The sequence below is a fragment of the Ictidomys tridecemlineatus genome, chromosome 10 (assembly GCF_052094955.1).
Source record: "Ictidomys tridecemlineatus isolate mIctTri1 chromosome 10, mIctTri1.hap1, whole genome shotgun sequence".
In the NCBI taxonomy this organism is placed as follows: domain Eukaryota; kingdom Metazoa; phylum Chordata; class Mammalia; order Rodentia; family Sciuridae; genus Ictidomys; species Ictidomys tridecemlineatus.
Genome location: NC_135486.1, coordinates 95891210 through 95914872, shown reverse-complemented (window position 1 = coordinate 95914872; position 23663 = coordinate 95891210). Strand labels below are relative to the sequence as shown.

Here is a 23663-nt window from a genome sequence, read left to right as displayed (position 1 = left end):
TATGTTCTTGTAATTTGAATTATCTGATATGGTGACGGTTATACATTATCTTCTCAGATGTTTGATAGTAATTCAGGAGAAATCTGGGATGACCTCAGGATGATCTCTCTAAGTCCAGCTGCTTAACTCTAAATTCCATTTAATAACAATTTGTGAAATCAGCACATCTCCTCAGAACTCTCCCGTGGGTTGCAAGTGATCAAACAGACAAAGCTATTATGACAAGACTGTTAGATAGGTTTAACAGAAAGGGAACACTAAAGACACTCATGAGCGACTATGAAACTGCACCCTGGGAAAGCCATATTCTTTATTAAAATCTCCACAAATACAAAAGCATCATTGAAATGTATGTGTGTGTCTCTCTCTATATATAGACTGTTTACATAAATACTATTTACACATATTCCAAGTTCTTGGAAAATCATCACAAATTTGTTGGCTTTACATTTTATTACATGGCATATCCCTGAAACATTAAAAAAAAATACCCTTGCAATTTTCAGATAAAAAGTATCATTTGAACTTCTAATATGTACGTTTTCTTTTAGACTGTTTCCAAGATTTTGCTCATCAGTGTTTCCCAATTTAGGCTTTCTGGCCATGGGAATGACATGTCCTGGGTTATATAAAACTTGGTAGCTTGTCATGGCAAGAAGCACTGCAGATTTCAAGAGTACCTTGCCTTTTCTGTAGCAAGAGCCAACCTGCGGATGTTGGATATACAACCTGCTGCAGCTTCCTGGAGTTCCTGATCAGGGGACCCAACCATATCCAGTAGCAGCTATCATAGGTAACAGAGGAGGAAGAGAAGAAAAACAAGAATAAAACCATTAATCTAAAGTCATAACATTAATTTATAAAAATAATTTTAAACAATAAGGTATTTTTAAAAGCCACCAAAAAGAACATAAGAAATTCCATATAGGTAAATGCAAATATAACATGATGCTTTATAATCAGATGTAGAATTCACCATGGAATTCTTACCTTTTAAGTTTTTTTTAGAGCTGAGCTAGATCATTTCTTTGGGCATTACTAGAATGGGTTCTGCTTCTGAAACTTCTCTGGCATTCTTTCTGGCTTTTCCACCTCCCAAGTTAACCAATCATACCACACCTAGACTCTTACTGCATCCTCTTAGACTTAATCTCTCTGAATTCCAGTCCATCTAATCATGTCATTGTCTAATTATATCAATCCCCTAATATGGACTGTCAGTGACTCCCAATGCCAAAAATCTAGAGCCTAATTTATTAACCTGTCGTATTATGACAGGACTGTTAGACGGGCTTAACAGAAAGGGAATACTAAAATAAATAAATAAATAAATAAACTCCTTGGAGAATTTGCAGACTTAAGCCTCAGTTTGCTTTTCCAGCCATTCATCTTTGTCCTGCTCAGTCACCAGTCATGCACTGCAAGGTCATACTTCCCCATTTAACTTGCCTTTTTTTTTAATGCCATTCCTCTCTCTAAAGTACCCACCCAACCCTTCTCTTTGTTAATTATATCCATCTTTCAAAATGGAATCAGTCAACATTTCCACAAAGCCATCACAGATTTCCTCCATCCAACAAAAATGCCATTTCTTCTTTCTCAGAACTCTTAGGAGTTTACTCTGATGCCCATTGTCATTCCCTTTCTAACAAATATGTGAATTAATGCTTTTTGTCCCTGACATTATAAATGCTTAAACTTTTAAGGTCATATGGTACTCTAGAGCACCTAGAAGATGCCAAATAAATGCCAATTACAATTTTAAAATCTAGCAACTATGATTCTTATCAATAGTTCTGATAAAAAGTAAAAAAAGATTAATCTGGATAATATATTTTCTATATAGTAGCAGTTGAGTACACATATGGGTGATACCAGAAAATGCAGATGACATAAAAAGTAAAGAAATATAATAAATAGAAATATTATAAAGTGTTTTAAATGTGCCATATGTAGGACTTTGGCTTTTATTCTCTAGTAATAAAAAGAAGTGATTTAAGTACTTTAATCATGAAAGTGATATGATCATATTTATCTTCTAGAAAAATAACTTTTATAGAAACTTATAGACTATGAGTTATAGAGTGAAGATACTGAAAGGTAATGCATTACCTTGCTAAATGTGATAAGGATTTAATAAAGGATAAGGATAATGAGGAAGGAAGGAATTCAAGGGCTATTTAAAGATTTAGTAACTATCCAATAAATAACCCAAGAAATATTGATTATACTAATAGAATAAAATAAAAATGGTAATCTCACATTATACATAAATATCAACTTCAGATGGATTAATGAATTAATCCATTAGGTTCCAAGTTTTTAATTCTTCAAACACAATAAATATTTACGTATTATTTCAAAGTTACCATAAGTGGTTGATTTGTTTAAGTTTTCATAGGCATTTCACATCTGGAAAAAAAATGGGTTCAAAAAGAAAGGAAAAATGTAAAACATTTAGAAGGTTTTATACGAGAATATCTTGATCAAATTAGGGCATTGGAGGATGTCTGGCTTCTCTGTTCCCTGACCTCCTAAATATCACTGATCTTCACCACCTCTCTAACTCCAGAGTCACACACCAGTCCTTACTTTCCATCATACCCAACAGTCCACTTCCAAATTCTCTGACCACTGTGCCTTCCCTAATGATTCCATTATTTAACAATTCTTGGTTGTTCTCCTCATGACCATGTACTTTGGCCCATGTATGCTTTTACTGTAACAGTCTTTGTTTCATCCATGAACAGCTCAGATTCCATAGTCCATCTCCGCAGTAACTCCCTTACCAGTTTCTTAAATCTTCATAGGACATCCATCCATTTAATGGTTTATAAATCCCACTCGGCCTTCCTCATGTCTCCTCCAATAACTGAGACCTTATTCAGCAATATTCAAACAACAGGCAAATGGATCTACTATAAATTCAACAGCAACTGCAAAGATCATTGCCCAGCCATCTAAATATGTCTGTCTCTAATTAGGTAACTTTCTCACTCTTTTCCATGTCTATTTTAAATCTTCTTTGTTTTCTCCAGTCTCTTATGCTTCCATCCAACCCCTATTCTCAGCAGATGACCTGTAAGGACACCTTCTCAAACTTAATGGAAGCCACCCGACAGGAACTAGTCTAACTAAAACTGCCACTCTACAAACACCTTAACACATCTTTTTTTCCTCCTTTCTTGCAGCTATAACAGATATCTATCTCCTATACAAAGGCTGTACCTGTATTTTCCATCCAGTCTCTATCTCCTTGGAATATTTTAGTACCAACCATTTCCTTTCTTCTTACTTAACCTTTAACCTCTTCCTTCCTAATAAGTTTTTTCCATCATCATTTAAATAAATGTACATTTTCCGCATTAAAAAAAAATAACACCATCTTCATCTCCATTTCCTCTTTTCATAGTCAAACTTCTTTTAAGACTTGTCTGGATTTACTATCTCCAGTCTTAAATTCCATTCAACTCACTTCAGACTGGCTTCAGCCTTTAGATTTCCATTGAAAGGGTGCTTAGGGAGACCATCAGTAACTTCCATGTTGTTAAAAGGAATGGATACTTCTGAGTTTTTATCTCATTTGATTCCCTAACAACATTCGGTATCATTGACTACTTTCTCTTTTTTGGAATATACTTTGTCATTGGCTTTTAATTTTTTTTCTCAGTGCCACACTCAAACCTAGGGCTTCACACATGTTGAGCATGTGCTTTACCACCCACATAGACCCCTAGCCCCACCACTAGCATCTTACACCTTACTCTCCTGGTTTTCTTCCTACCCACCTTTCTCTTCTTCTCAATCTTCATCAATGTCTCTTCCTCTTCCGCTCAAACATAGTTTGTTAAAGTTACTCAGAACAATTCCTCTTCTGTTTTTCCATTTTGTTCTCTCTCCCTAGATGATTGCTTTTGCTATGTAAATTCAAATATCATTCACATGAAACCATATCTAAATTTATCCTTTACCTCAGAACTTTCTTTCAAATGACACACTACTTATTCTAATGCTCCTTAGACATCTCCACTTGGAAGTATAACAGCCATCTCAAACTTAATATACTCCAAATGAAATTTTAACTTTTTCTATATAAACATGGGTCCCTCTCATTATTTTTCTATATCAATATCAATAGATATCATCACTTAAGTGTATAAACAGAAATCCTATCTCACATTCACTTCTATCCTCTTCAACTGCTTCCCATGAATTACCATATCCTTGTGATCCAACTGCCTACACATTTTTGAAAGTCATTCATATCTATTGCTCTTGTCACCTCCTGTAAAGTCTATAGCAATTTCCCAGTGTCCTTGCATCCTGTCTTGGGCACTTAATTAATTGTCTATAATTTATCATTCATACTGAATCCAAAGTAATTTTCTAAATTATGAAAAGTCACTGATAATAGGTAAAAACCCAAAGAAACAAAAGGGAACAAAGTTTGAACAGTCTTCAACAGAAAGAAACAGCCCTATGTGTCTTTGGGGATATAGGTCAAAATAAGGTTGTTATGCAAATACACACATATACACACACAATATGCACACACAGAAAAACACAACACTTACACACCCACATTCTCTCTCTCTCTTTCTCTTCAGGAAGAGGCAATGATAATGGGAAAGAAGAACAGAATAGGCAGCTCTCCTTGGTCTCCCTTTCACACGACAGATATCTTTGTACAGCAACTTACACTTAAGTCTCTTTCCTTAGCTTGCAGCTTTTAACTCATGTACTATATTGTAGTATTTTCATCAATCTATTGGTTTATACCTCACCTTGCTCTAAAGTTTTTAAAACAGATATAATTATGTTAATTTTAGACTATTTCTTCTAAATATGTATCTCATGTAGTTCATCCTCTGCTTTAATCATCCTTACACATCTTTTACTGCTTATTTCTGCCCTCCTCCACCATGGTGATCCTCCTTGTTCTTCAGTACTTCATGTTACCTGTAAACCTGGAGGTTTCACTCTTCCTCATCATAATTAATCATTAAATATGAGCAGTTTCAGCCTCGATGCCAAAGAAGCCTACTAATAGCATATTTCTGTTCCCAGATGTAGTTACTTTTTAATTTCTGCTTTCCAATCTTTAAATATTTCTTATAGAAGAACAAAATGTTCCAGGACAAGAATTATAGTTTAGATGGTTGAGTATGTTTTAGCATGTACAAGGCCTTGGGTTCAATTCCCAGCCTGACAAACAAACAAAAACCCCAAAATGCTCTAAACCAATTTCTTGGTAAATTATATAAACTCTTGGGGATTTTAAAAACTTACTAATGATTTTCCTTTATGTGACTTATTTTCTTCCATTTCTTCCCAAGAAGATGATTCATAAGAGCGTATGAGTCCCCTCACTGATTCCTTTGTTTTATAAAATACAGGAGTAAGACTCTCCCAGTATTCTAATCACTTATTACTATATTAATTTTTTTGTGATAGCCAATAAAATTTGAATGAACCTCACAATGAACCTCAGTTACCTGTAGACTTTTCTTGGCCCTGGATTAGAGGGTCTCATGTTATACTGAATGTTTGATTTTCACAAGCAAATGGGATGTAGAAATAATCTCTGTGTTCGTCAGCTTTTGGTCTGTGACCAAAATACCTGACAAGAACAACTGTGAGGAAGAAAAGTTTATGGTTTCAGAGGTTCAGTCTGTGGTTCGCTCACTCCATTGCTCTAGGCTGGAGGTAAGGCAGATCATCATAGTGGAAGGGTGTGATACAAGAAAGCTGCTCAGGTCATGACAGCCAGGAAGCAGAGAGGGAGAGAGAGAAAGACACCAGAGATATTTTAAACTCCAAAGGCAGGCATGCCTCAGTGACCTGTCTTTCCCAGCCATACCCATACTTACCACTCAGTATAGTAATTCTTTGAAATCATTAATCTATCAAGTGGATTAATCCATGGGTTAAGTTATAACTCTCATAATATAATCATCAACTTTCAGGGGGATAACTCATATCTAAACTACAATAATCTTCTCTCCAACTGCACTCTATTTGTTGCTCAGTTAATTGGCGGAAAACAGATTACCAGCTATAGCAGGTACAGCAGTTGTAGAAGTCTATCTTATAAAAGGCCAGTTCCTAAACCCTTGTCTCTCCTATGATGGTTTTGTCATTGCCTTTTTTTCAAAATTAATTTTTAAAATTTTATTTATTCTAATTAGTTATACATGACAACAGAATGCAATTCAATTCATAGTACGCGAATAGAGCATGATTTTTCATGTCTCTGGTTGAACACAAAGTTGTCATTGCTTTTTAAATCTAGGAAGAGTAAAACAGATTCCAAGAGGGAAACCTTAACTATCTTAGAAGGGAACAAGATAATTCAGATCGGGCTGGGGATGTGGCTCAAGCGGTAGCGTGCTCGCCTGGCATGCGTGCGACCCCGGTTCGATCCCCAGCACCACATACCAACAAAGATGTTGTGTCCGCTGAGAACTAAAAAATAAATATTAAAAAAAAAAGATAATTCAGATCCTTTTTAAAGTCTATGAACCTCACAATGAGCCTCAGTTACCTGTAGACTTTTCTTGGCCCTGGATTAGTAGTGTGGGCTTTGAGGTCACGGCATCTTGGAATTATAACCCAATTATTATTCCTCTTCACCATATCTTTTCACATGTTTAATGGAAGTCTCTCTCTCTAAGGGTCATTGTGAAAATACATGAAGTAATGGAAACATGATTGAACATCTGTATGCATGTCCTCTTCCTGTCTACACCATTTGATTGTTCCCTTCCTGTTTTTGTCTGATGGTTCCCTGAGAAGTATCCTGACCAAGTTAGCAATGTCAATGTTGTGAGAGGGAAGGGTGGAGAATCCCAGGCTGGGAGAATCTACACTGCAAAGGGTAGAGGAGTTCTTACGGAAGAGAAAAGAACAACAGAGAGGGAAGGAAGGGAGTAAAGGGGAAAGAGGGAGTCATTTCTATCCTATTTTAAAGACAGAACTTGAAATTTGGAGTAAGGAGCTTATTTTGTAATAAGAGAGACAGACTGAATATATACATATTATAAAAAAGATCTTGAAGAAGTTTAACAGCACATAATCCTATGCTCTCTTTTCAAGAGAGAGAAAAACGAGGATTAAAATTATTTTCAGTTTCTATTTGGTTGCCAGGCTTTTGTTTCTCTGATGGCATGTCCAGGTCAGGACTGGATCATGAGGTAGCTTGACTTCATACAGGTTATGCATTTGAACAGCAAAGCCCAGTGCCCCGTACAAAGCAAGCACTCCATAGATGGTATTTGTTCTCATGTGATTATTTCGTCAGTTCCAAAGTCTGGATCTGGCATTGATTTTTTTGGAGGCCAGCCTGGTTCCTTTGGGAGGAATTTTGGCCCCGAGGGCAGTCTAGCCTCTGTCAACACTTGTTCCAGTACTGACCTCTCTTGGGTTCCAGTGACCCAGGATTCTCTGGGTATCAGCTGTGGCTGCCCTGCAGTGCTTTCTTAGAAAGGAACCCCTTGATCTCATGCCTTTCAAAACCAAATATATTTGGTTTGTTTATACATCCTCAGACCCGGTTGTTGTTCTCTGGTCTCCCTTGGGCTTTCCAAGAGTAGGTGTCTTCATTCCCAGACCCTTGATGCCAGTCATAATTTCACATTGCATCAACTAATACACTGTGTGAAATTTGGAGTAAGGAGCTTATTTTGTAGTAAGAGAGACAGACTGAATATATATACATATATATTAAAAAAAAGATCTTGAAGAAGTTTAACAGCACATAATCCTGTGCTCTCTTTTCAAGACAGCCTGCAGCAGGTTGGCTATTCCAGGAGTCAGCCAGGTAAGGGTGTTCAAGAGAGCATCTCTGAGCATTCGCATGCTTCATCTTAGAAGAAAATGCTTCATCAATACAGGTGCCCTTTTTAAAACTCATAAGTGAATTTTCCTTTTACCTGACAAATTCTAGTCCTGAATGTACCAAGAGGACTACGGCTCTTTGGGGAATTTATTTTGCCTGTCTTATATTTAACATGAGGCTTTATTCTATATTCCATATGGCGGTCAGTGAATTTGTAGCCTAACATGTAGACCAATGGAGCCCAGCAGTTCACTATTTTAATGGCCTAAAGTATGATGATGGTAAACATGGTAGAAAAGAAGCAGACGGAAGGAGGAAGCATGTGGTTTAGCATAGAGCATGTGGTGGGCAGCGAGAGTCACTTCCTTCAGCTTTGCTTAGTGTCTCTGTGGCATCGAGCCCATAGGTTACTTAATGTTTGCATAACATGAAATGATTTTATTAGCTACCAAGTTTACTATGTGCCAGGCACTGTGATTTATTCTTTACTGATGAATACTCTGCCCATTTTACTTAGCCAAGGACAGTCTCATTCAAGGGGGTTGGAAGTTTAGAATTTTCTGTGTGCTCAGCATATGCACAACTTGATATTTGAGAAGCACTCCCAGGATATCTTTTTTTTGTGTGTGTGCGTGCTAAGTTTGAATTCATTGTTTTTCCCGAATTTTATTTCTTTGTCGATGAAATGTTAATCTTTATCTGCTCGGCACCCACAGGCTGTGCATTGGATGCTGTCTTACAAATGGAAAGAGGATATGCTACTATCCCCAACTGCCATCTGAACAATATGTACCATATATGTGTCTCGGTTTGGAATCAGGCTCCAGGATATGTTTTTATTTTTCTAAGAGCTTCCCAAGAAAACTAGGGCACTCCAGGGAATTCTTTAAAGCTAACAGAAACATTCACATAACAGAAACTTTGTACAAAATCTCGAATTTGGAGGGCAGCTAAGAGATGAAGAACAGCACATGTTTTCAAATCAGTAACACACGGAGCCAGGGGAAGGTGGTTTGTAGTATTTTGTGACAATTATTCTTAAAAGCAATGGTTTCCTTTAGAAAGTGAGATGCAAATTGGATACAAGTTGAATGTGGAAATGACATACAAATTTTTTTGGCTGTATGTTTTTTGATCTATTGACTTTTTCCAACTATAAAGAAATTTTTAATATTATAAGGGGGAAAAACACCTCAGGTTTAACTTTTTGAAGTGTTTGTTCCTTTCAAAAAAATTTCCTCTTTTTAATCCTCCCCCTTCCCCAAGCACAGCCAAGGACTTTAAATTTATTGTGAGTTTCATATATACATCGAAGGGAAACTAACCCCCACCCCCACTTGCTTTAAAACTTAATTGCACAGAGCACTTTAAAACATCATTGAAACAAATAACTTTTTACAACATTGGAGTGCACGAGGACGACATGGGGAGGGCACACTGAGCAGTCTGTGGAAGGGGCTGACACAAATACTTCCTCCAGCGTAAAAGGCTTTGATCTCAAGGCTGGTGCCCTCGGTGTGCAGCTGTGACCCACAGCTCACATCTTTCTGGAAGGTGAGACTTAGGTAGCCTGGGAACTGGTGTCTGCATTTGATTTTTTACTTTTATATTTAACAGTTCATGATTTTATATAACATTTCAGCTGTATGAAAAATATGTACCAAATTTGAGTGATAACAGATTTTCTTGTGGTTTGACTCCACATTGTTTGGGTGAACACACAGACTGGAAATATGAGTTTTAATTAGAGCCGGATGAGCTCTGAAATACCTGTGCACACACCCAACTTAACAGGTTTTTTGGGAAACATCTTGAGTTTCCAGAGCTGACTTGAACTGAGAAAGCTTTTGCCATTTTCCTGTTTACACAGCATAGTTGTGTGGTTGTAGCATAAAGGCACAACTCAGAAACAAGAGATGCATTTGGACTGCTTGCAGAAGGACTTCTCAACTATTCGGGTTGGCTGGGGTTCTGCTGCCGTTCCAACAGACTCCACCGCGGTTTCTTTCACATCCAGACTCTGAGCCCTGGTAATTCACTTCATATGACATCGCACCAGAACCAGGGGCCTCAAAATACATTTCACATTTGCTGGTTGGGGCAAAACCTTTGATGCTGCTTGGTCAGTGAAAGAGATCTCCACTGGCTTGCCCTTTGGTGATGTCTGTCCTGCTCTGGATGACAGAAGAGCATGCCATGTTCAATTGTTTAAATGTCTCCACCAAAACTCATGTTGAAATTTAACCTCCACAGTGAGGGATTAAGAAGGGTTGCAAAATGTTGGAGTTAGAAAATACAATAGAAGAGAAGAAATACAAAGAAGACAATAGAGAAGTGAAATCAACTGGTAATATTTTAAATTATCAGTGTTCATTTCTTTCCCTGATTGACCTTTATATACAGACAAGAGAAAGATCTGCACCCAGCTGTCAACTTCTCTCGGAGGTAACAGAGCTAGCAGAAGGTTCCATTTATGATAAAGACATGGAGAAGTCCCCACTGATAATCATGTCTACTATTATCTCCAACAAGGAGGTAAAGTTGCATTTATAAAGGTCTCAGAATAAGGTCTGGCCCACAGTCAAGGCTCTCCAGTTGTTAGCCATTATTAGTCAAGTAGAAAACAACTTCAGACACTGTGTGCTCATTCTGACACCAGTAACAAGTGACAAAATATGCTCAGTATTAGCTGGCACCACTGACCTTCTCATGAAGAAGTCAGGCTGCTGCCCAGTAGAGGCTGAGTCTTGTGGATGGGCACCTCTGTGCGTGGGATGGTAAGAAGCCCAGGGAAAGGTCACCAAAACAGAGCCCTTAAGCTCCTGTCAGCTTCTGCTTCTTTGATAGGTTCCAGAGTCACTTCTGGAAAAATGTGTGATCCCAGAGAGACAGGACTTATAGCACTCAGCTTCTGGAGGGCTGTAATATGGACTGAGTACTGAGTGACTCATAGAAATAGAGTACAAGGCACAGAATTCCCTGCTTTGGGTTTCATCATAGCTTTCCTCTGGTTCTAGTAGGAGGTCAATGAACATTTCCATGGGGTAAAATGGTCCAGGAGATATAGCAGTCAGGAATTTGACCAGGAATGGATTAGAAAGTGAGTTGGGCTCACCGACATTCTCTCTGAGCAGACGATACTGGTATAATCCTATCCTGTAGTACTGTCCTTAAAATGTGCAAGGGAGGGAAACTTACCGTCTTATTGCTTCTGGCTTTATGGAGAAGCTCAAAGTAATTCCGACTCTTGACGTGTGGTTGTGCTGTCCCTCTTCCCAGCTCTGTCTCTTTCGAAGATGATAGAACTTTTTCTTTTTCTTTATACTTATTGTCTAAAATTTCATGGTACTGTAACCTGTCACAGGTCTCTTTTTATCCATTGTCTGCAAGCATTTGACGGGACCTTTCAATAGGGCCATTTGTACAATTCTATACCAGGAAACTTTCATGAATGACATCATTTTATTTTCTTCCCTCAATTTTGTGTTACCCTCTTCCTGGAACTGATATGCTGAGGTAAGACCTTTTGTATTGGTTTTCTAATTTCCCCATCTTTCCTTTCTTGATTGCCTATATTTTTGTTCTACTTTTTTGAGCTGTTTTGAAACTTTATTTTCCAACTCTTCTGTTGAGTTTATGTTTCCTGAATGTTCTTTCTCTTCTTTTTATTATAGAATTCTGTTCTAGTTTCATGGAGGAAATATCTAATGGTATTAATTATAATAATTTAATCAATAGTTTGATTTTTTCTTCTCTCTGCTACACTCTATTTCTTCCAAAGATTTGTGTGTTTATTTATATTTGTTTTGGTCTCTCTCTTCCACATTTAAGGCGTCCTCCAGTTGTTAGTAACTTTATTTGGTGACTGGGAGTCTGAGCACACACATGGGGCTAGTTGACTTTGCACTTTACTACAGGATGATCTGGGTGGTCTCAGGGCCACTTACAATTTATTTCTTCTTGAAGACACCAGGTCGAAGACAGCTGAAATGCAGCCCTCACTTGCTAACCAATTCATGAACGCTGGTTGGAACTGTGTCTTCTAGAAGAAGAGGCATCCTTTCCTTCCTTACTGATGGATAATCTCTTAACCCCCATCCACCTTCTGTAATGTACCTATACTCACAGTGACTGCTGTCCTTCAGTCCTGTTGTACCCTTTCCAGACAGGGGCTGGTTGGGGAGGGGCAATGACTTTGCTGTATAGTTGGGGAAGGGGCTCTGGCTTTCACTCAGTTTTCCTTATTGTAATCTCCACCCTCCACCAGTTCCAGAGGCACCAAAAGCTGCCAGTTTCTATGTCCTGGGGCTTCAACAGAGAAAATGTGGTTTAATCTAAGTTTTGCACTTTGATGCCTCAAGTCAGCTAGTCAGTTGCCACTCTTTTATTTGAATTTCCATTTACAAAAATATCATTGCTTTTTCTCCTCTGCAATCTTCCAATTCTTCCTCTCCACGTTGGTCTATGTTTTTGTTTTTTCATTTTATTTATTTTTTAAGTTCCTTGATTGTTATGTTAGTAGATTTCAGAAGGAAGTAAAATTAAGATTCAGGAGTTGAATCTGCGGCTTTATCTGGAACAATCCATAGGTTTTCTCCCAGCTCTAAGAACAGTGCCCTCTTGATATCAGCTTTGGGTAAAGTACCTCCCCCTTTACTTGAATTTCTCCCATTGGTGAAAGATTAAGTCTATGTGTTTGTCTAGGTCCCACTGTTAGTTATGTTTTTGAGAAAACATTTAGAAATAAATTTCTTGGAGAAGATTGTATATACATAGCCCTAACCCAAACTTCAAGCCATTTGGCAACCTACTTGACATCTCCACTTAATATAAAAATGGTACCTCAAAGTTCGCATGGATAAAACACAACTTCTAACCCTCCCATCCCAAACCTGATTTTCTACAGCCTCCTCCTCTTCTTGATCAATGCCAACTCTTGGGGGTGGAAACCTTGGCGTATCTTTGACACCTTCCTTTTTCTCATAGCCCTTATCCAAGACCTGCACAAAACCTATTGAATTTATTTTCAAGTGTATCCCAAATATGACCTCTTCTCATTATCCTCACAGCTATGGACTGAACCATTACACTCTCGTGACTGAATTTACTGATTATACAAAATGTTGACGTGCAAAAGGATCTGGAGCTGACTTTGAAGGCATAGCCTGGAGAAAACTAAAACATTCAGAATGTAGGAGCAGATTTCTTCCTTTTTAAGGAGATAAGGCAGAGAAGAAAAATGGCAGCTAAGTGATCCTCTAGGAAAATGAAGGCTTAGTTCAGAAATGGCATGGGACTTTCTAAGAACTGACAATGTCTAGTGCCCATCCTGGAAGTTGTTGACTCTGCTATAATGAATATTCCCTTCATCGCTCCCATTTTTAAAATTCTTTTGGCTTTTCACACAAAGGTCCTATAAGAATGTTTTGTTGGGGTTGTTTTAGTGGGTTTGTTGTTTTCCTGGTAAGACGAGTTAAGAGAGTAAGTAAAAAGGATTGAGTTTCAAATCTAAGCCAGGTCCATTAGAGACAGGGACAACACACTTACAAGAGCAAGAAAAACTATAACCTGTATCAGGTTTTCAAAAACTAGTGATGTCTGACAGTATTTAGATTTCCCCTCCAAATTTGACTTTGCCTAGGGCATGGAAAGCTTAGGGGTATTTGAAATGCTTTCTACATGGTAACGGGAAGAGCAGCCCCAAATGAAACTTTGAGTTATAAAAAGTATGTTTTCCTGAAAAATGAATAAAGTTTTGCATCAAAATGATATCACATCTCCAAATGCAGCAAACAAAATAATTTTCACCCAAATAACTTCTCCTCTAGCCTCAGACCTTGACCTCCTCAAGTCTGCTGATTTCCACCTCTACCCCACAGATCAGTCAAATCATTCTCATGGCTGTACCTGGACCTCCCTGTGACTGCTCTATATCTACCTCTTACCAGAAAATACCAGAATCTGGAAAGGCAGAATGGGATCAGGAACACAGAAAGAGCTCATCTATCTTTTACAGTCCTGCTGCCCTGGCCTACACTCTGGTCTTATCATGTCAACTGCGTTTCTGCCACCAGATTGAACTCTTTTCTCTACCATTCTTCTATCACACCAATATTACAAATGGAAATCTTGGCTCTCAACCAGGCTTCCGAATCACTCACACACGTCAGGGAAACAGCACACACCTTCATGATCTCTAATCTCAACCAACTCTCAATTGGGACAGGCAACCCAGATAGGTTTATTTCTCTCTTCATCTTTCATTCTCCACAGCAGCTACTTAAAACTTTCTCCACTCTCCTCAAATTACCTGCCCTGCTACTTCAGTTGTCTCCCTCTTAACATATGCCTCTGCCTCCTACTCGGTGGGGAAAATAGAAATCACAAGAGGGGAATGGCCCAGCTCTGCCATCACACTACAGATTTCCACTGCCAGTGCACCTGTGCTTTCCTCCTTCCCATGGAACATGGAGCAGGTGTCTCCCTTCCTGCCAAACTCATCTCCTTGTCCTCCTCATGCTCTGCATTACCCTGGCTCCTTCTCCACCTCCTCCAGAAGCTCACTGTACCATTATCCCCAATCCTTCCTGCTCTAGCCAATTAGCATTTAAACATGCTTGAGTCTCTGCTGTCTAAGAACAGAAATAAAACTGTCAAATAAAAGAAAAAAAAACCCACACACCAAAACCTCCTTTATCTTCTCCTCCAGTGACCATCATTGCTCCCCTTCCTTCTTTGGTCAAATTTTTCCAGAGCAGCCTCCACTTGCTGCCTCCATTTCCTCGGGTCTGTTTCAAAGTGAATGGTAATTGCTTTGTGATGAAACCACTAAACACTTTGGTTTTTGTCTTACTTTACTTTTAAGTAACACTTGTCCCCTCGGTCATATCTTTGTGCTTAAAATACATTTTCTCTTGACATGTTTATAATAGTACTTGGCTGATTTGTTTGGATCTTGTTTCTAATTGTTTCTTTTGTTGAATCGTTTTTCTTAGCCCATTCTGATATGACTCAGAACATCATGGTAGGTCCTTAAAACTTCTCATCTTTCTTTATATATCCTCCATGGGAAATTCTAGACATACTTACTCTCTCATGAAACATAGATTTCAAAGTTATATTTCAACCCTCACATACCTATCAAGTGTGTGTGTGTGCGCGTGTGAGCGTGAACGCATGTCTGTGTGTGTGTGTCTGTGTGCATACATCTCCACTTATGTCTTTCAAGATTTCAAGGTCATTTATGTTCCAAATGAATTTTCATTTTCCTTCACAAGCATCTTAAGTCTTATTGTCTAAGCCAGACATTTAAGCATTATCTCTTTGCCTTATTTTCATTCTTCACTTGCAAAAATCTCACCAAAGTCTATTGCTTTCACTTTTCAAATATTTCTTGAATCCACCCCATCATGTAGGGATCCAGATGCAGGAAACAAGGTTCAGGGCTCCTCCGCAGGTGGAAGAAGGTGCAAGATGCAGTTAGGATAGGAGACAGGCTTAATTCAGCGGTGGCCACAGCCTCCGGCCTCCAGCTTCAGCTCATCTTCCAGCCAGTTCCATTTTAGTTCTCATTTTGTCCCCATTAGCCCTCATAACACCCAGTAGCCCCCAGTAGCCCATTTTGCCCTCAGTCTTTTCCACAGGCCCTTTTTATATGTAGGTCGAACAAAGAAGGCGCACTGCTAACAGGTTATGTGAGGGGGTGGCGGTGCATGCTCCAAAAGGTAATGTTTACAACCTTGAACATATATGCTGAATCTGTGTGTTTCTGACCCTGACTAATCATAACATAGTCAGTTCCCAGCCCTGGCTACACACTTAAAACATAACATAGCCTGCTGGAAGTCTCAGTGAGAGAGACTAGCTATAGCCATTTGAAGCCTGCCCCCAAATACCCATTTCTCTGTACCTCTAGTGCTATAATCTTAGTTGAAGCCATTATTTTCTATCCAAGAAGTATTCTCTCTTTCAGCATTGATTCCATTCATTCTCAAACCAAACTTCTAAAAGGCAAATTGAACCAATTGATTCTCCTGCTTAAAATATTTGAACAGCTCCCTACTGTAAAATTCTAAGTCTCCGACCCCAATGCCAAGACCAGCCCCAGTATAACTCAGTGATGGCCATGCCAAAGATTTCAGGATGGCACCCACAGTCTGGGCCTCTAAATCTGCCCTGTGCTCCATACTAGCCCTGCAGACTCAATCTCTGAATTCACTCCAGTACCCAACCAGCCTCAGTGGCTCTGGGCTCAATCCAGTGCCAGGTGGTTCATAGTGGCACTGAGGTACAATATGAAGCCAGCTCTCACAGAATCAGACTCCAGACCCAAGCCAGCACTCGATCGTCTCCTGCACACACAGCATCGAGGTCCACCCCAACACAGGCCTGCCCACTATTTCTGACACCAGGCCAACCTGCCTCAGAACTCGAGCAGTCAGTTTACCTTCGGAACATGCCAAATGATCTGCCCCAAATCCCTGGGTGGCTGGGTGGTGACAGTTTCCTAGAAAGAGCTAGTCAGCAAAGACTGGAATAAGACCCTCTTTCTTCAAGTGTACAGAGATCAATGCAAAGCAACAAGAAACATGAAAAACCGAAGAGTCATCACCAAAAGAACACAGAACAGTAATCTCTCAGCCTTAAATTAATGGAGATATATAAAATGCCTGGAAATAATTCAAAATAATCACTTTAAGAAATTTCAGTGAAATTAAAAAAATATAGATAAATAATTCAGTGAAGTCAGGAATCCAATCAATGACATAAGCCAAATTAGAAATTTTATAGAGAGATTGAAATTTTATATATCTTTAAATAGAAATCTTGGAACTAAAAAAATATAATGTATGCATTTAATGAAAAATTCAACAAAGGTCATAAACAGTAGAATTAATCAAGTGGAAGAAAAACTCTGGGAATCTGAAGATAGGTTATTTGAAAATATACCTTTGAATGAGATGAAAAGAAAAAAATGAAAAGGAATAAAAAAGCTTTGGGGATTTATAGGACATCATCAAAAGAGTAAATGTTTCAATCACAGAAGTCCATGAAGAGAAAGACAAAGACAAAGGGGTAAAAAAAAATTATTAAAAAAAATAATAGTTGAAAAATAATCTAAATCAGGAAAAAATAAAACTATAAATTTCTAGTTATATGAAGGTCAAAGTTCTCCAACCAGATTCAACCGAAACAATATCAAAACATGTAATAATAAAACTGTTAAAAAAATCAAGGACAGAGAAAGGATTCTAAAAGCATCAATATAAAAGAAGCAAATAGCATTTGAGGGAGTTCCAATAAGGCTAGCAATCGATATCTCAGCAGAAACAATATAGGCCAGGCAATACATTCACAATGCTAAAGTGCTGAAAACTCTGCCTGCTAAGAATAAATTTTCCTTCCAAATTGATGAACAAAAGCTCAGGGAGTTTAGCACTACCAGACTTGTCTTATAACAAATGCTAGAGGAAGCCAGGTACAATGGCACATGCCTATAATTCCAGTGACTTGGGAGGATGAGGCTGAAGGTTCACAAGTTCAAGGCCAGCCTCAGGAAATTAGTGAGGCCCTTTGAGGTGCTGTCTCAAAATTAAAAATAAAAAGGGATGGGGCTGTGGTTCAGTGGTAAAACCCCCTGGATTCAATATCCAGTACAAAAAAAATTTTTAAATAAAAACAAAACCAATCAACCAAACAGCAACAACACTACAGAGACAGTTCTTTAAACAAGAAAAAAGGATGCTACTTAGTAACACCAAAATATAAGAGAATACAAAACTCACTGGGGTAGTAAGCACATATCAAATTCAGAATACTTTAATACTGTAATGGTGGTGTGTAAATCACATGTATTTTTAGTATAAAGATTGAAAGAAAAAACTATGAGACTATAGTAGCTATGACAATTTGTTAAAGGATACGCCAATAGAAAAAGATATAAATTGTCATATCAAAAATTTTAAATGTGGGAAGGAATAGGGTAAAGCTGTCGAATTTTTGTATGTGATCAAAGTTAAGTTGTTAACCAGTTTAAAATAGCCTTTTATAATATAAGCTGTTTTTTTGTAAGCCTCATGGTTGCCACAAAATAGAAATTTATAGTAGATATACAAAGATATAAGAAATTGAAGCATACCACCAGAGATAAACTATCTAATCAAAAAGGAAGACAGAAAGAGAGGAAGAAAGGAACAAAGAATTTATTAAACAGTCAGGAAATAATGAACAAAATCGCAGGAATGAGTCCTTTTCTATCAATTATTACCTGAAATCTAAATGGATTAAATTTAGCAATTAAAAGATAGAGATTATATGACTAGATGAAAAAAGCAAGATGCAACTATAATGCTGACTATAAGAGATTCATTTCACCTCTAAGAGATGCACATAAAAGTGAAAGGATGAAATAAAGATATTCCATTGAAATGGAAACCAGAAAAAAAGGAGGGGTAGCTAACTATACTTTTATCAGATAAAATAGAATTCAGGTTAAAAAATGTGAAATGAGACAAAAGAGCTCATTACATAATGATAAAAGGGTCAATTCATTACAAATGTTTCACAATTATCAATAAACACGTACCTAGCATTATAGCACCTAAATATATAAAGGAAATATTAATAAACCTGAAGAGATAGATTATACTACACAATAATATAGGAGAGTTTAATAATCTACTTTCAGCAATGGACAGGTCATACAGACTGAAAATCAATAAGGAAACAGGAGACTTAAACTAGACTTTAGATCAAACAGACCTAACTGGCATATACAGAACATTCCATCCAACAAAAGTAGAATACACATTCTTTTCAAGTGCACACTGAACATTCTCCAGGACAGACCATAAAACAAGTTTAGGAAGATTGAAATCACATCAAGTATCTTTTCCAACCACAATGGTATGAAACCAGAAATCAGTAACAGAAGAAATTTTTCAGAAAATTCACAAACACATGGAAATTAAGTAACATATTCCTGGAGCAACCACTCGATCAATGAAGAAATTAAAAAGGGGAATTAAAAAGAGTCTTGAGACAAACAAAAGTAAAAACACAACAAACCAAAATTTATGGGATTGTGCAGCAAATGCTGTTTTAAGAGGAAAGTTTATGTTAATAAATGCCTACTTAAAATAAGAAGCAAGATCTCAAATAAAAAAAAAACCCAAATGAACTAGAAAAATATACCTATATCATTATACCTCAATGAACTAGAAAAATAACACTAAGCTCAAAGTTAGCAGAAGGAAGAAAAGAATAAATATCAGAGCAGAAATTTTAAAACTAGAGACTAAGCAGGGCTCAGTGGCACACGCCTATAATCCCAGCAACTCAGGAGGCTGAGGGAGGAGGATTGCAAATTCAAAGCCAGCCTCATCAACTTAATGAGGCCCTAACTAACTTAGCAAAACACTTTTAAGAAATTAAAAGAGCTGGGATATGGCTTAGTGGTTAAGTGCTCATGGGTTCAATCCCCAGTGCTGGAAAGAAAAAAAAATAGAGACTAAAATAAAACATAAAAGATGGATCCAATTGAGTTGTACTTTTTTAAAAGATAAAAAAAGTTGGCAAACCTTTAGCTAGACTAAGAAAAAAGATTCAAATAACTAATACAAAATATGAATAAAAACTGATATACAAATGCAAGGATTATAAAAGACTATGTGTGAACAATTTTATGATAGCAAATTGGATATCTTAGAAGAAATGGATAAGTTCTTAGACATATAATCTACCAAGACTGAATCATGAAGAAATAGAAATATGAACATGCCAATAACAAGTAAGGAGATTGAAGCAAAAATTAAAAACAACAAAACAAAAAACTCCCAATAAGGAAAAACCTAGGTCCAGATGGCTGCACTGGCTCCACAAAACATTTAAAGAAGAATTAATACCAATCCTTTTAAACTTTTCCAAAAAACTAAACAAGGGACAGGAGTGTATCATAAGGAAAGAAAATTATAGGCTGATATCCCTGATGAACATACATGCAAAAGTCCTTATAAAAATACTAGCAAATGAAACTGAATAGCACATAAAAAGGATCATTCACCATAACAGATTAGGATATACCCCAGTATGCAAGGATGGTTCAACCTACAAATAATCTACAAGTGTGATACATCATATTAACAGAATGAAGGAGGAAACACATATGAACATATCAGTGGATGCAGGTAAAGCATTTAGAAAAATTCGATATCCTTTAATGATGAAGACTCCCAACAAATTAGGTATAGAAGGAATATATCACAATACAATAAATGCTATGTTTTCCAAACCCACAGCTAAAAGCATTCTCAATGGAGAAAAGTTAAAAGCTTTTAGTCCAAGATAAGGAGCAAGACAATGATGCCTACTGTCACAACTTCTATTCAATGCAGTGCTAGAAGTCCTAGCCAGAGCAACTAGGCAAGAAAAAGAAATAAAAGATATTCAAAGATGGGCATGGTGGTGCATGCCTGTGATTCCAGCTACTTGGGAGCCTGAGGTAGCAGGATCACAAGTCCAAGGCCTACTTGGGAGAGACAGCACAGTTTCAAAATAAAAAAATAAATAAATAAAAGGGCTATGGGGCAGAGCTCAGTGGTAGAGTACCCCTGGATTCAATCCTGAGTACCACAAAATAAATAAATAGATAGATAGATAGATAGATAGATAGATAGATAGATAGATAGATAGATAGAAAGGAATTAAACCACAGACTCTGCATCTAATAGAAGGAAAAATAGGCCCTAATCTTCATCATGTGGGATCAGGCCCAACTTCCTTTGTAAGACTCCTATAGCGCAAGAATTAAAACCAAGAATCAATAAATGGGATGGATTCAAACTAAAAAGTTTCTACTCAGAAAAAGAAACAATCTGTGAGGTGAATAGAGAGCCTACATTCTAGGAGCAAATTTTTACCCTCTACATATCCTATAGTGCACTAATCTCTAGGGTATATAAAGAACTCAAAAAGCTAAGCTTCAAAACAAAACAAAACAAAACAAAAAAACTCAATCAATAGATGGGCCAAGGACCTGAACAGACACTTCTCAGAAGATAAACAATTTACAATCAATCAACAAATATATGAAAAAATGTTCATCATCTCTAGCAATTAGAGAAAGTTAGCAGAAGGAAGAAAAGAATAAATATCAGAGCAGAAATTTTAAAAATATAGAGACTAAGTAGTGCTCAGTGGCACATGCTTGTAATGCCGGCAACTCAGGAAGCTGAGGCAGGAGGATTTCAAGTTCAAAGCCAGCCCTCAGCAACTTAGCAAGGTCCTAACTAACTTAGCAAAACACTTTTAAAAAATTAAAAGGGCTGGGGATGTGGCTCAGTGGTTAAGCACCCATGGGTTCAATCCCCAGTACTGGAAAGAAAAAAAATACAGACTAAAATAAAACATAAAATATGGGATGTTAATTAGTGCAGCCACTATACCTCAAAAAATTAAAAATAAAACTACTTTATGACCCAGCAATCACACTTCTGGGTATGTATCAAAAGGAAATGAAGTCAGTATGTTGCAGAGACATGTGCACTTCCATGCTCAATGCACTATTCACAATATCCAAAATATAGAATCAACCTCAATGTCCATCAAGAAATTGATAAAAGGAAATATGTATATTTATAATGGAATACTATTCAACCTTGAAAAAGAAGGAAATCCTTCTGCCATTTTGTACAACATGGATCAACCTGGAGGTTATTATGTCCAGGGGACTAAGCCAGGCACGGAAAGACAAATATTTGACCTCATTTATATGTAAAGTATAAAAAGTTTCAATTCTCAGAAACAAGAGTAGCACAGAGGTTATAAGATACTGGTTGCAGTTGGGTTAGGAGGCAGAAAAAGAAAATGCGTGTTAAGGAAACAAAATTCCAATGAGACAAAAGGAATAAGCTATGGAAATCTATTGCACATTACAGTGACTATAGTTAATTATAAGTATATTTTGAAATTTCTTAGAGAAATGCAAATCAAAACTACTCTAAGATATCATCTCACTCCAGTCAGAATGGCAGCTATTATGAAGACAAACAACAGTAAGTGTTGGCGAGGATGTGGGGGAAAAGGTACATTCATACACTGCTGGTGGGACTGCAAATTGTTGCAGCCAATATGGGAAGCAGTATGGAGATTCCTTGGAAATCTGGGAATGGAACCACCATTTGACCCAGCTATCCCTCTCCTTGGTCTATACTCAAAGGACAGCATGCTACAGGGACACAGCCACATCAATGTTTATAGCAGCACAATTCACAATAGCTAAACTGTGGAAGAAACCTAAATGCCCTTCAGTAGATGAATGGATAAAAAAAACAAAAACAAAAACAAAAAAAGTGGCATGTGTACACAATGGAATATTACTCAGCAATAAAAGAGAATAAAATCATGACATTTGCAGGTAAATGGATGGCATTGGAGAAGATAATGCTAAGTGAAGTTAGCCAATCCCAAAACACCAAATGCTGAATGTTTTTTCTTATATAAGGAAGTTAATTCATAGTGGGGTATGGAGGGGGAGCATGGGAGGGATAGACAAACTCTAGATAAGGCAGAGGGATGGGAGGGAAAGGGAGGGGGCAGGGGGTTAGCAAGGATGGTGGAATGTGATGGACATCATTATCCAAAGTACATGTTTGAAGACACAAATTGGTGTCAACATACTTCATTTACAACCAGAGATATGAAAAACTGTGCTGTATATGTGTAATAAGAATTGTAATGCATTCCACTGTCATTTATTTTTTTAAAATCAATTTAAAAAATTTAAAAATAAATAAAATAAATAGGTTTCCAAATGTTTTAAAAATATTTTCTTAATTGTCAATGGACTTTTATTTACTAATTTATTTATATGCAGTGCTGAGAATTGAACCCAGTGCCTCACATATTCTAGGCAAGTGCTCTACCACTGAGCCACAACCCCAGCCCCTAGGCTTCCAAATTTTAAAGGTAGAAATTTAAATGTCCCTGGTTTGCAGATATGATTTTATATAGAAAGACTCCACAAAACAACTGTTGGAACTACTAAATATATTCAGTAAAGTTGCTGAATACTAACTCAACTTATAAAAATAAGTAGTGTTCTCGACATTAGCAAGTAACTATTAGAAAAAGAAATTCAAAAATTCCATTTACAATAGATATAAAAAAATAATTAGGAATACATTTATTCAAAGAGGTAAAAAAGCTTTATACTGAAAACTACAAAATATTGATGGAAAAAAAACCTAACAATGTTACAAGCAGATGGACAGATAAGCCATGTTAATAGATTAGAAAAATTACTATTAAAATGTCCACACTAACTCAAGCAATCTATAGATCGAATGCAGTCCCTATCAAATATCCAATGATGTTGTTTACATAAATAAAAAATCAAAAATTCATGTGGAACCACAAAGGCCCCAAATTGCCAAAGTAATTTTGAGTAAAAGGAACAAGGGAGTCTTTCAAAACATATTAAAGCTACAGATCAGAATGATACTGGCCTAAACATGGACATGGAATAGACTAGAGAGCCCCCAAATAAACCCACATTTATAGTCAATTGATTTTTTATTTCAATTTTTATTAATTTTTTATTTATATATGACAGCAGAATTCATTTCAGCTCATATTACACACATAGAGCACATTTTTTTCATATTTCTGGTTGTATACAAAGTATATTCACACCAATTCACATCACATCTTCGTACATGTACTTTGGATAATAATGTCCATCACATTCCACCATCATTTCTAACCCCATGCCCCCTCCCTTCCCTTCCCACCCCTCTGGCCCCAACTTCCTTAATAAGACTCCTTTGGT

General features: G+C 37.2%; 1 protein-coding gene across 2 annotated transcripts in view; it reads right to left on the bottom strand.

The window, feature by feature from the left end:
* Positions 1-291: 291 nt before the first annotated feature.
* Positions 292-23663, bottom strand: part of Odad2 (outer dynein arm docking complex subunit 2) — a 163620-nt gene continuing 140248 nt past the window's right edge. For both annotated transcript variants that reach the window (XM_078023475.1, XM_040277619.2), the window contains one exon: positions 292-784. In XM_078023475.1, the coding sequence (XP_077879601.1) occupies positions 671-784 (114 nt within the window). In that variant the 3' untranslated portion in view covers positions 292-670. The remainder of the gene's footprint in view (positions 785-23663) is intronic.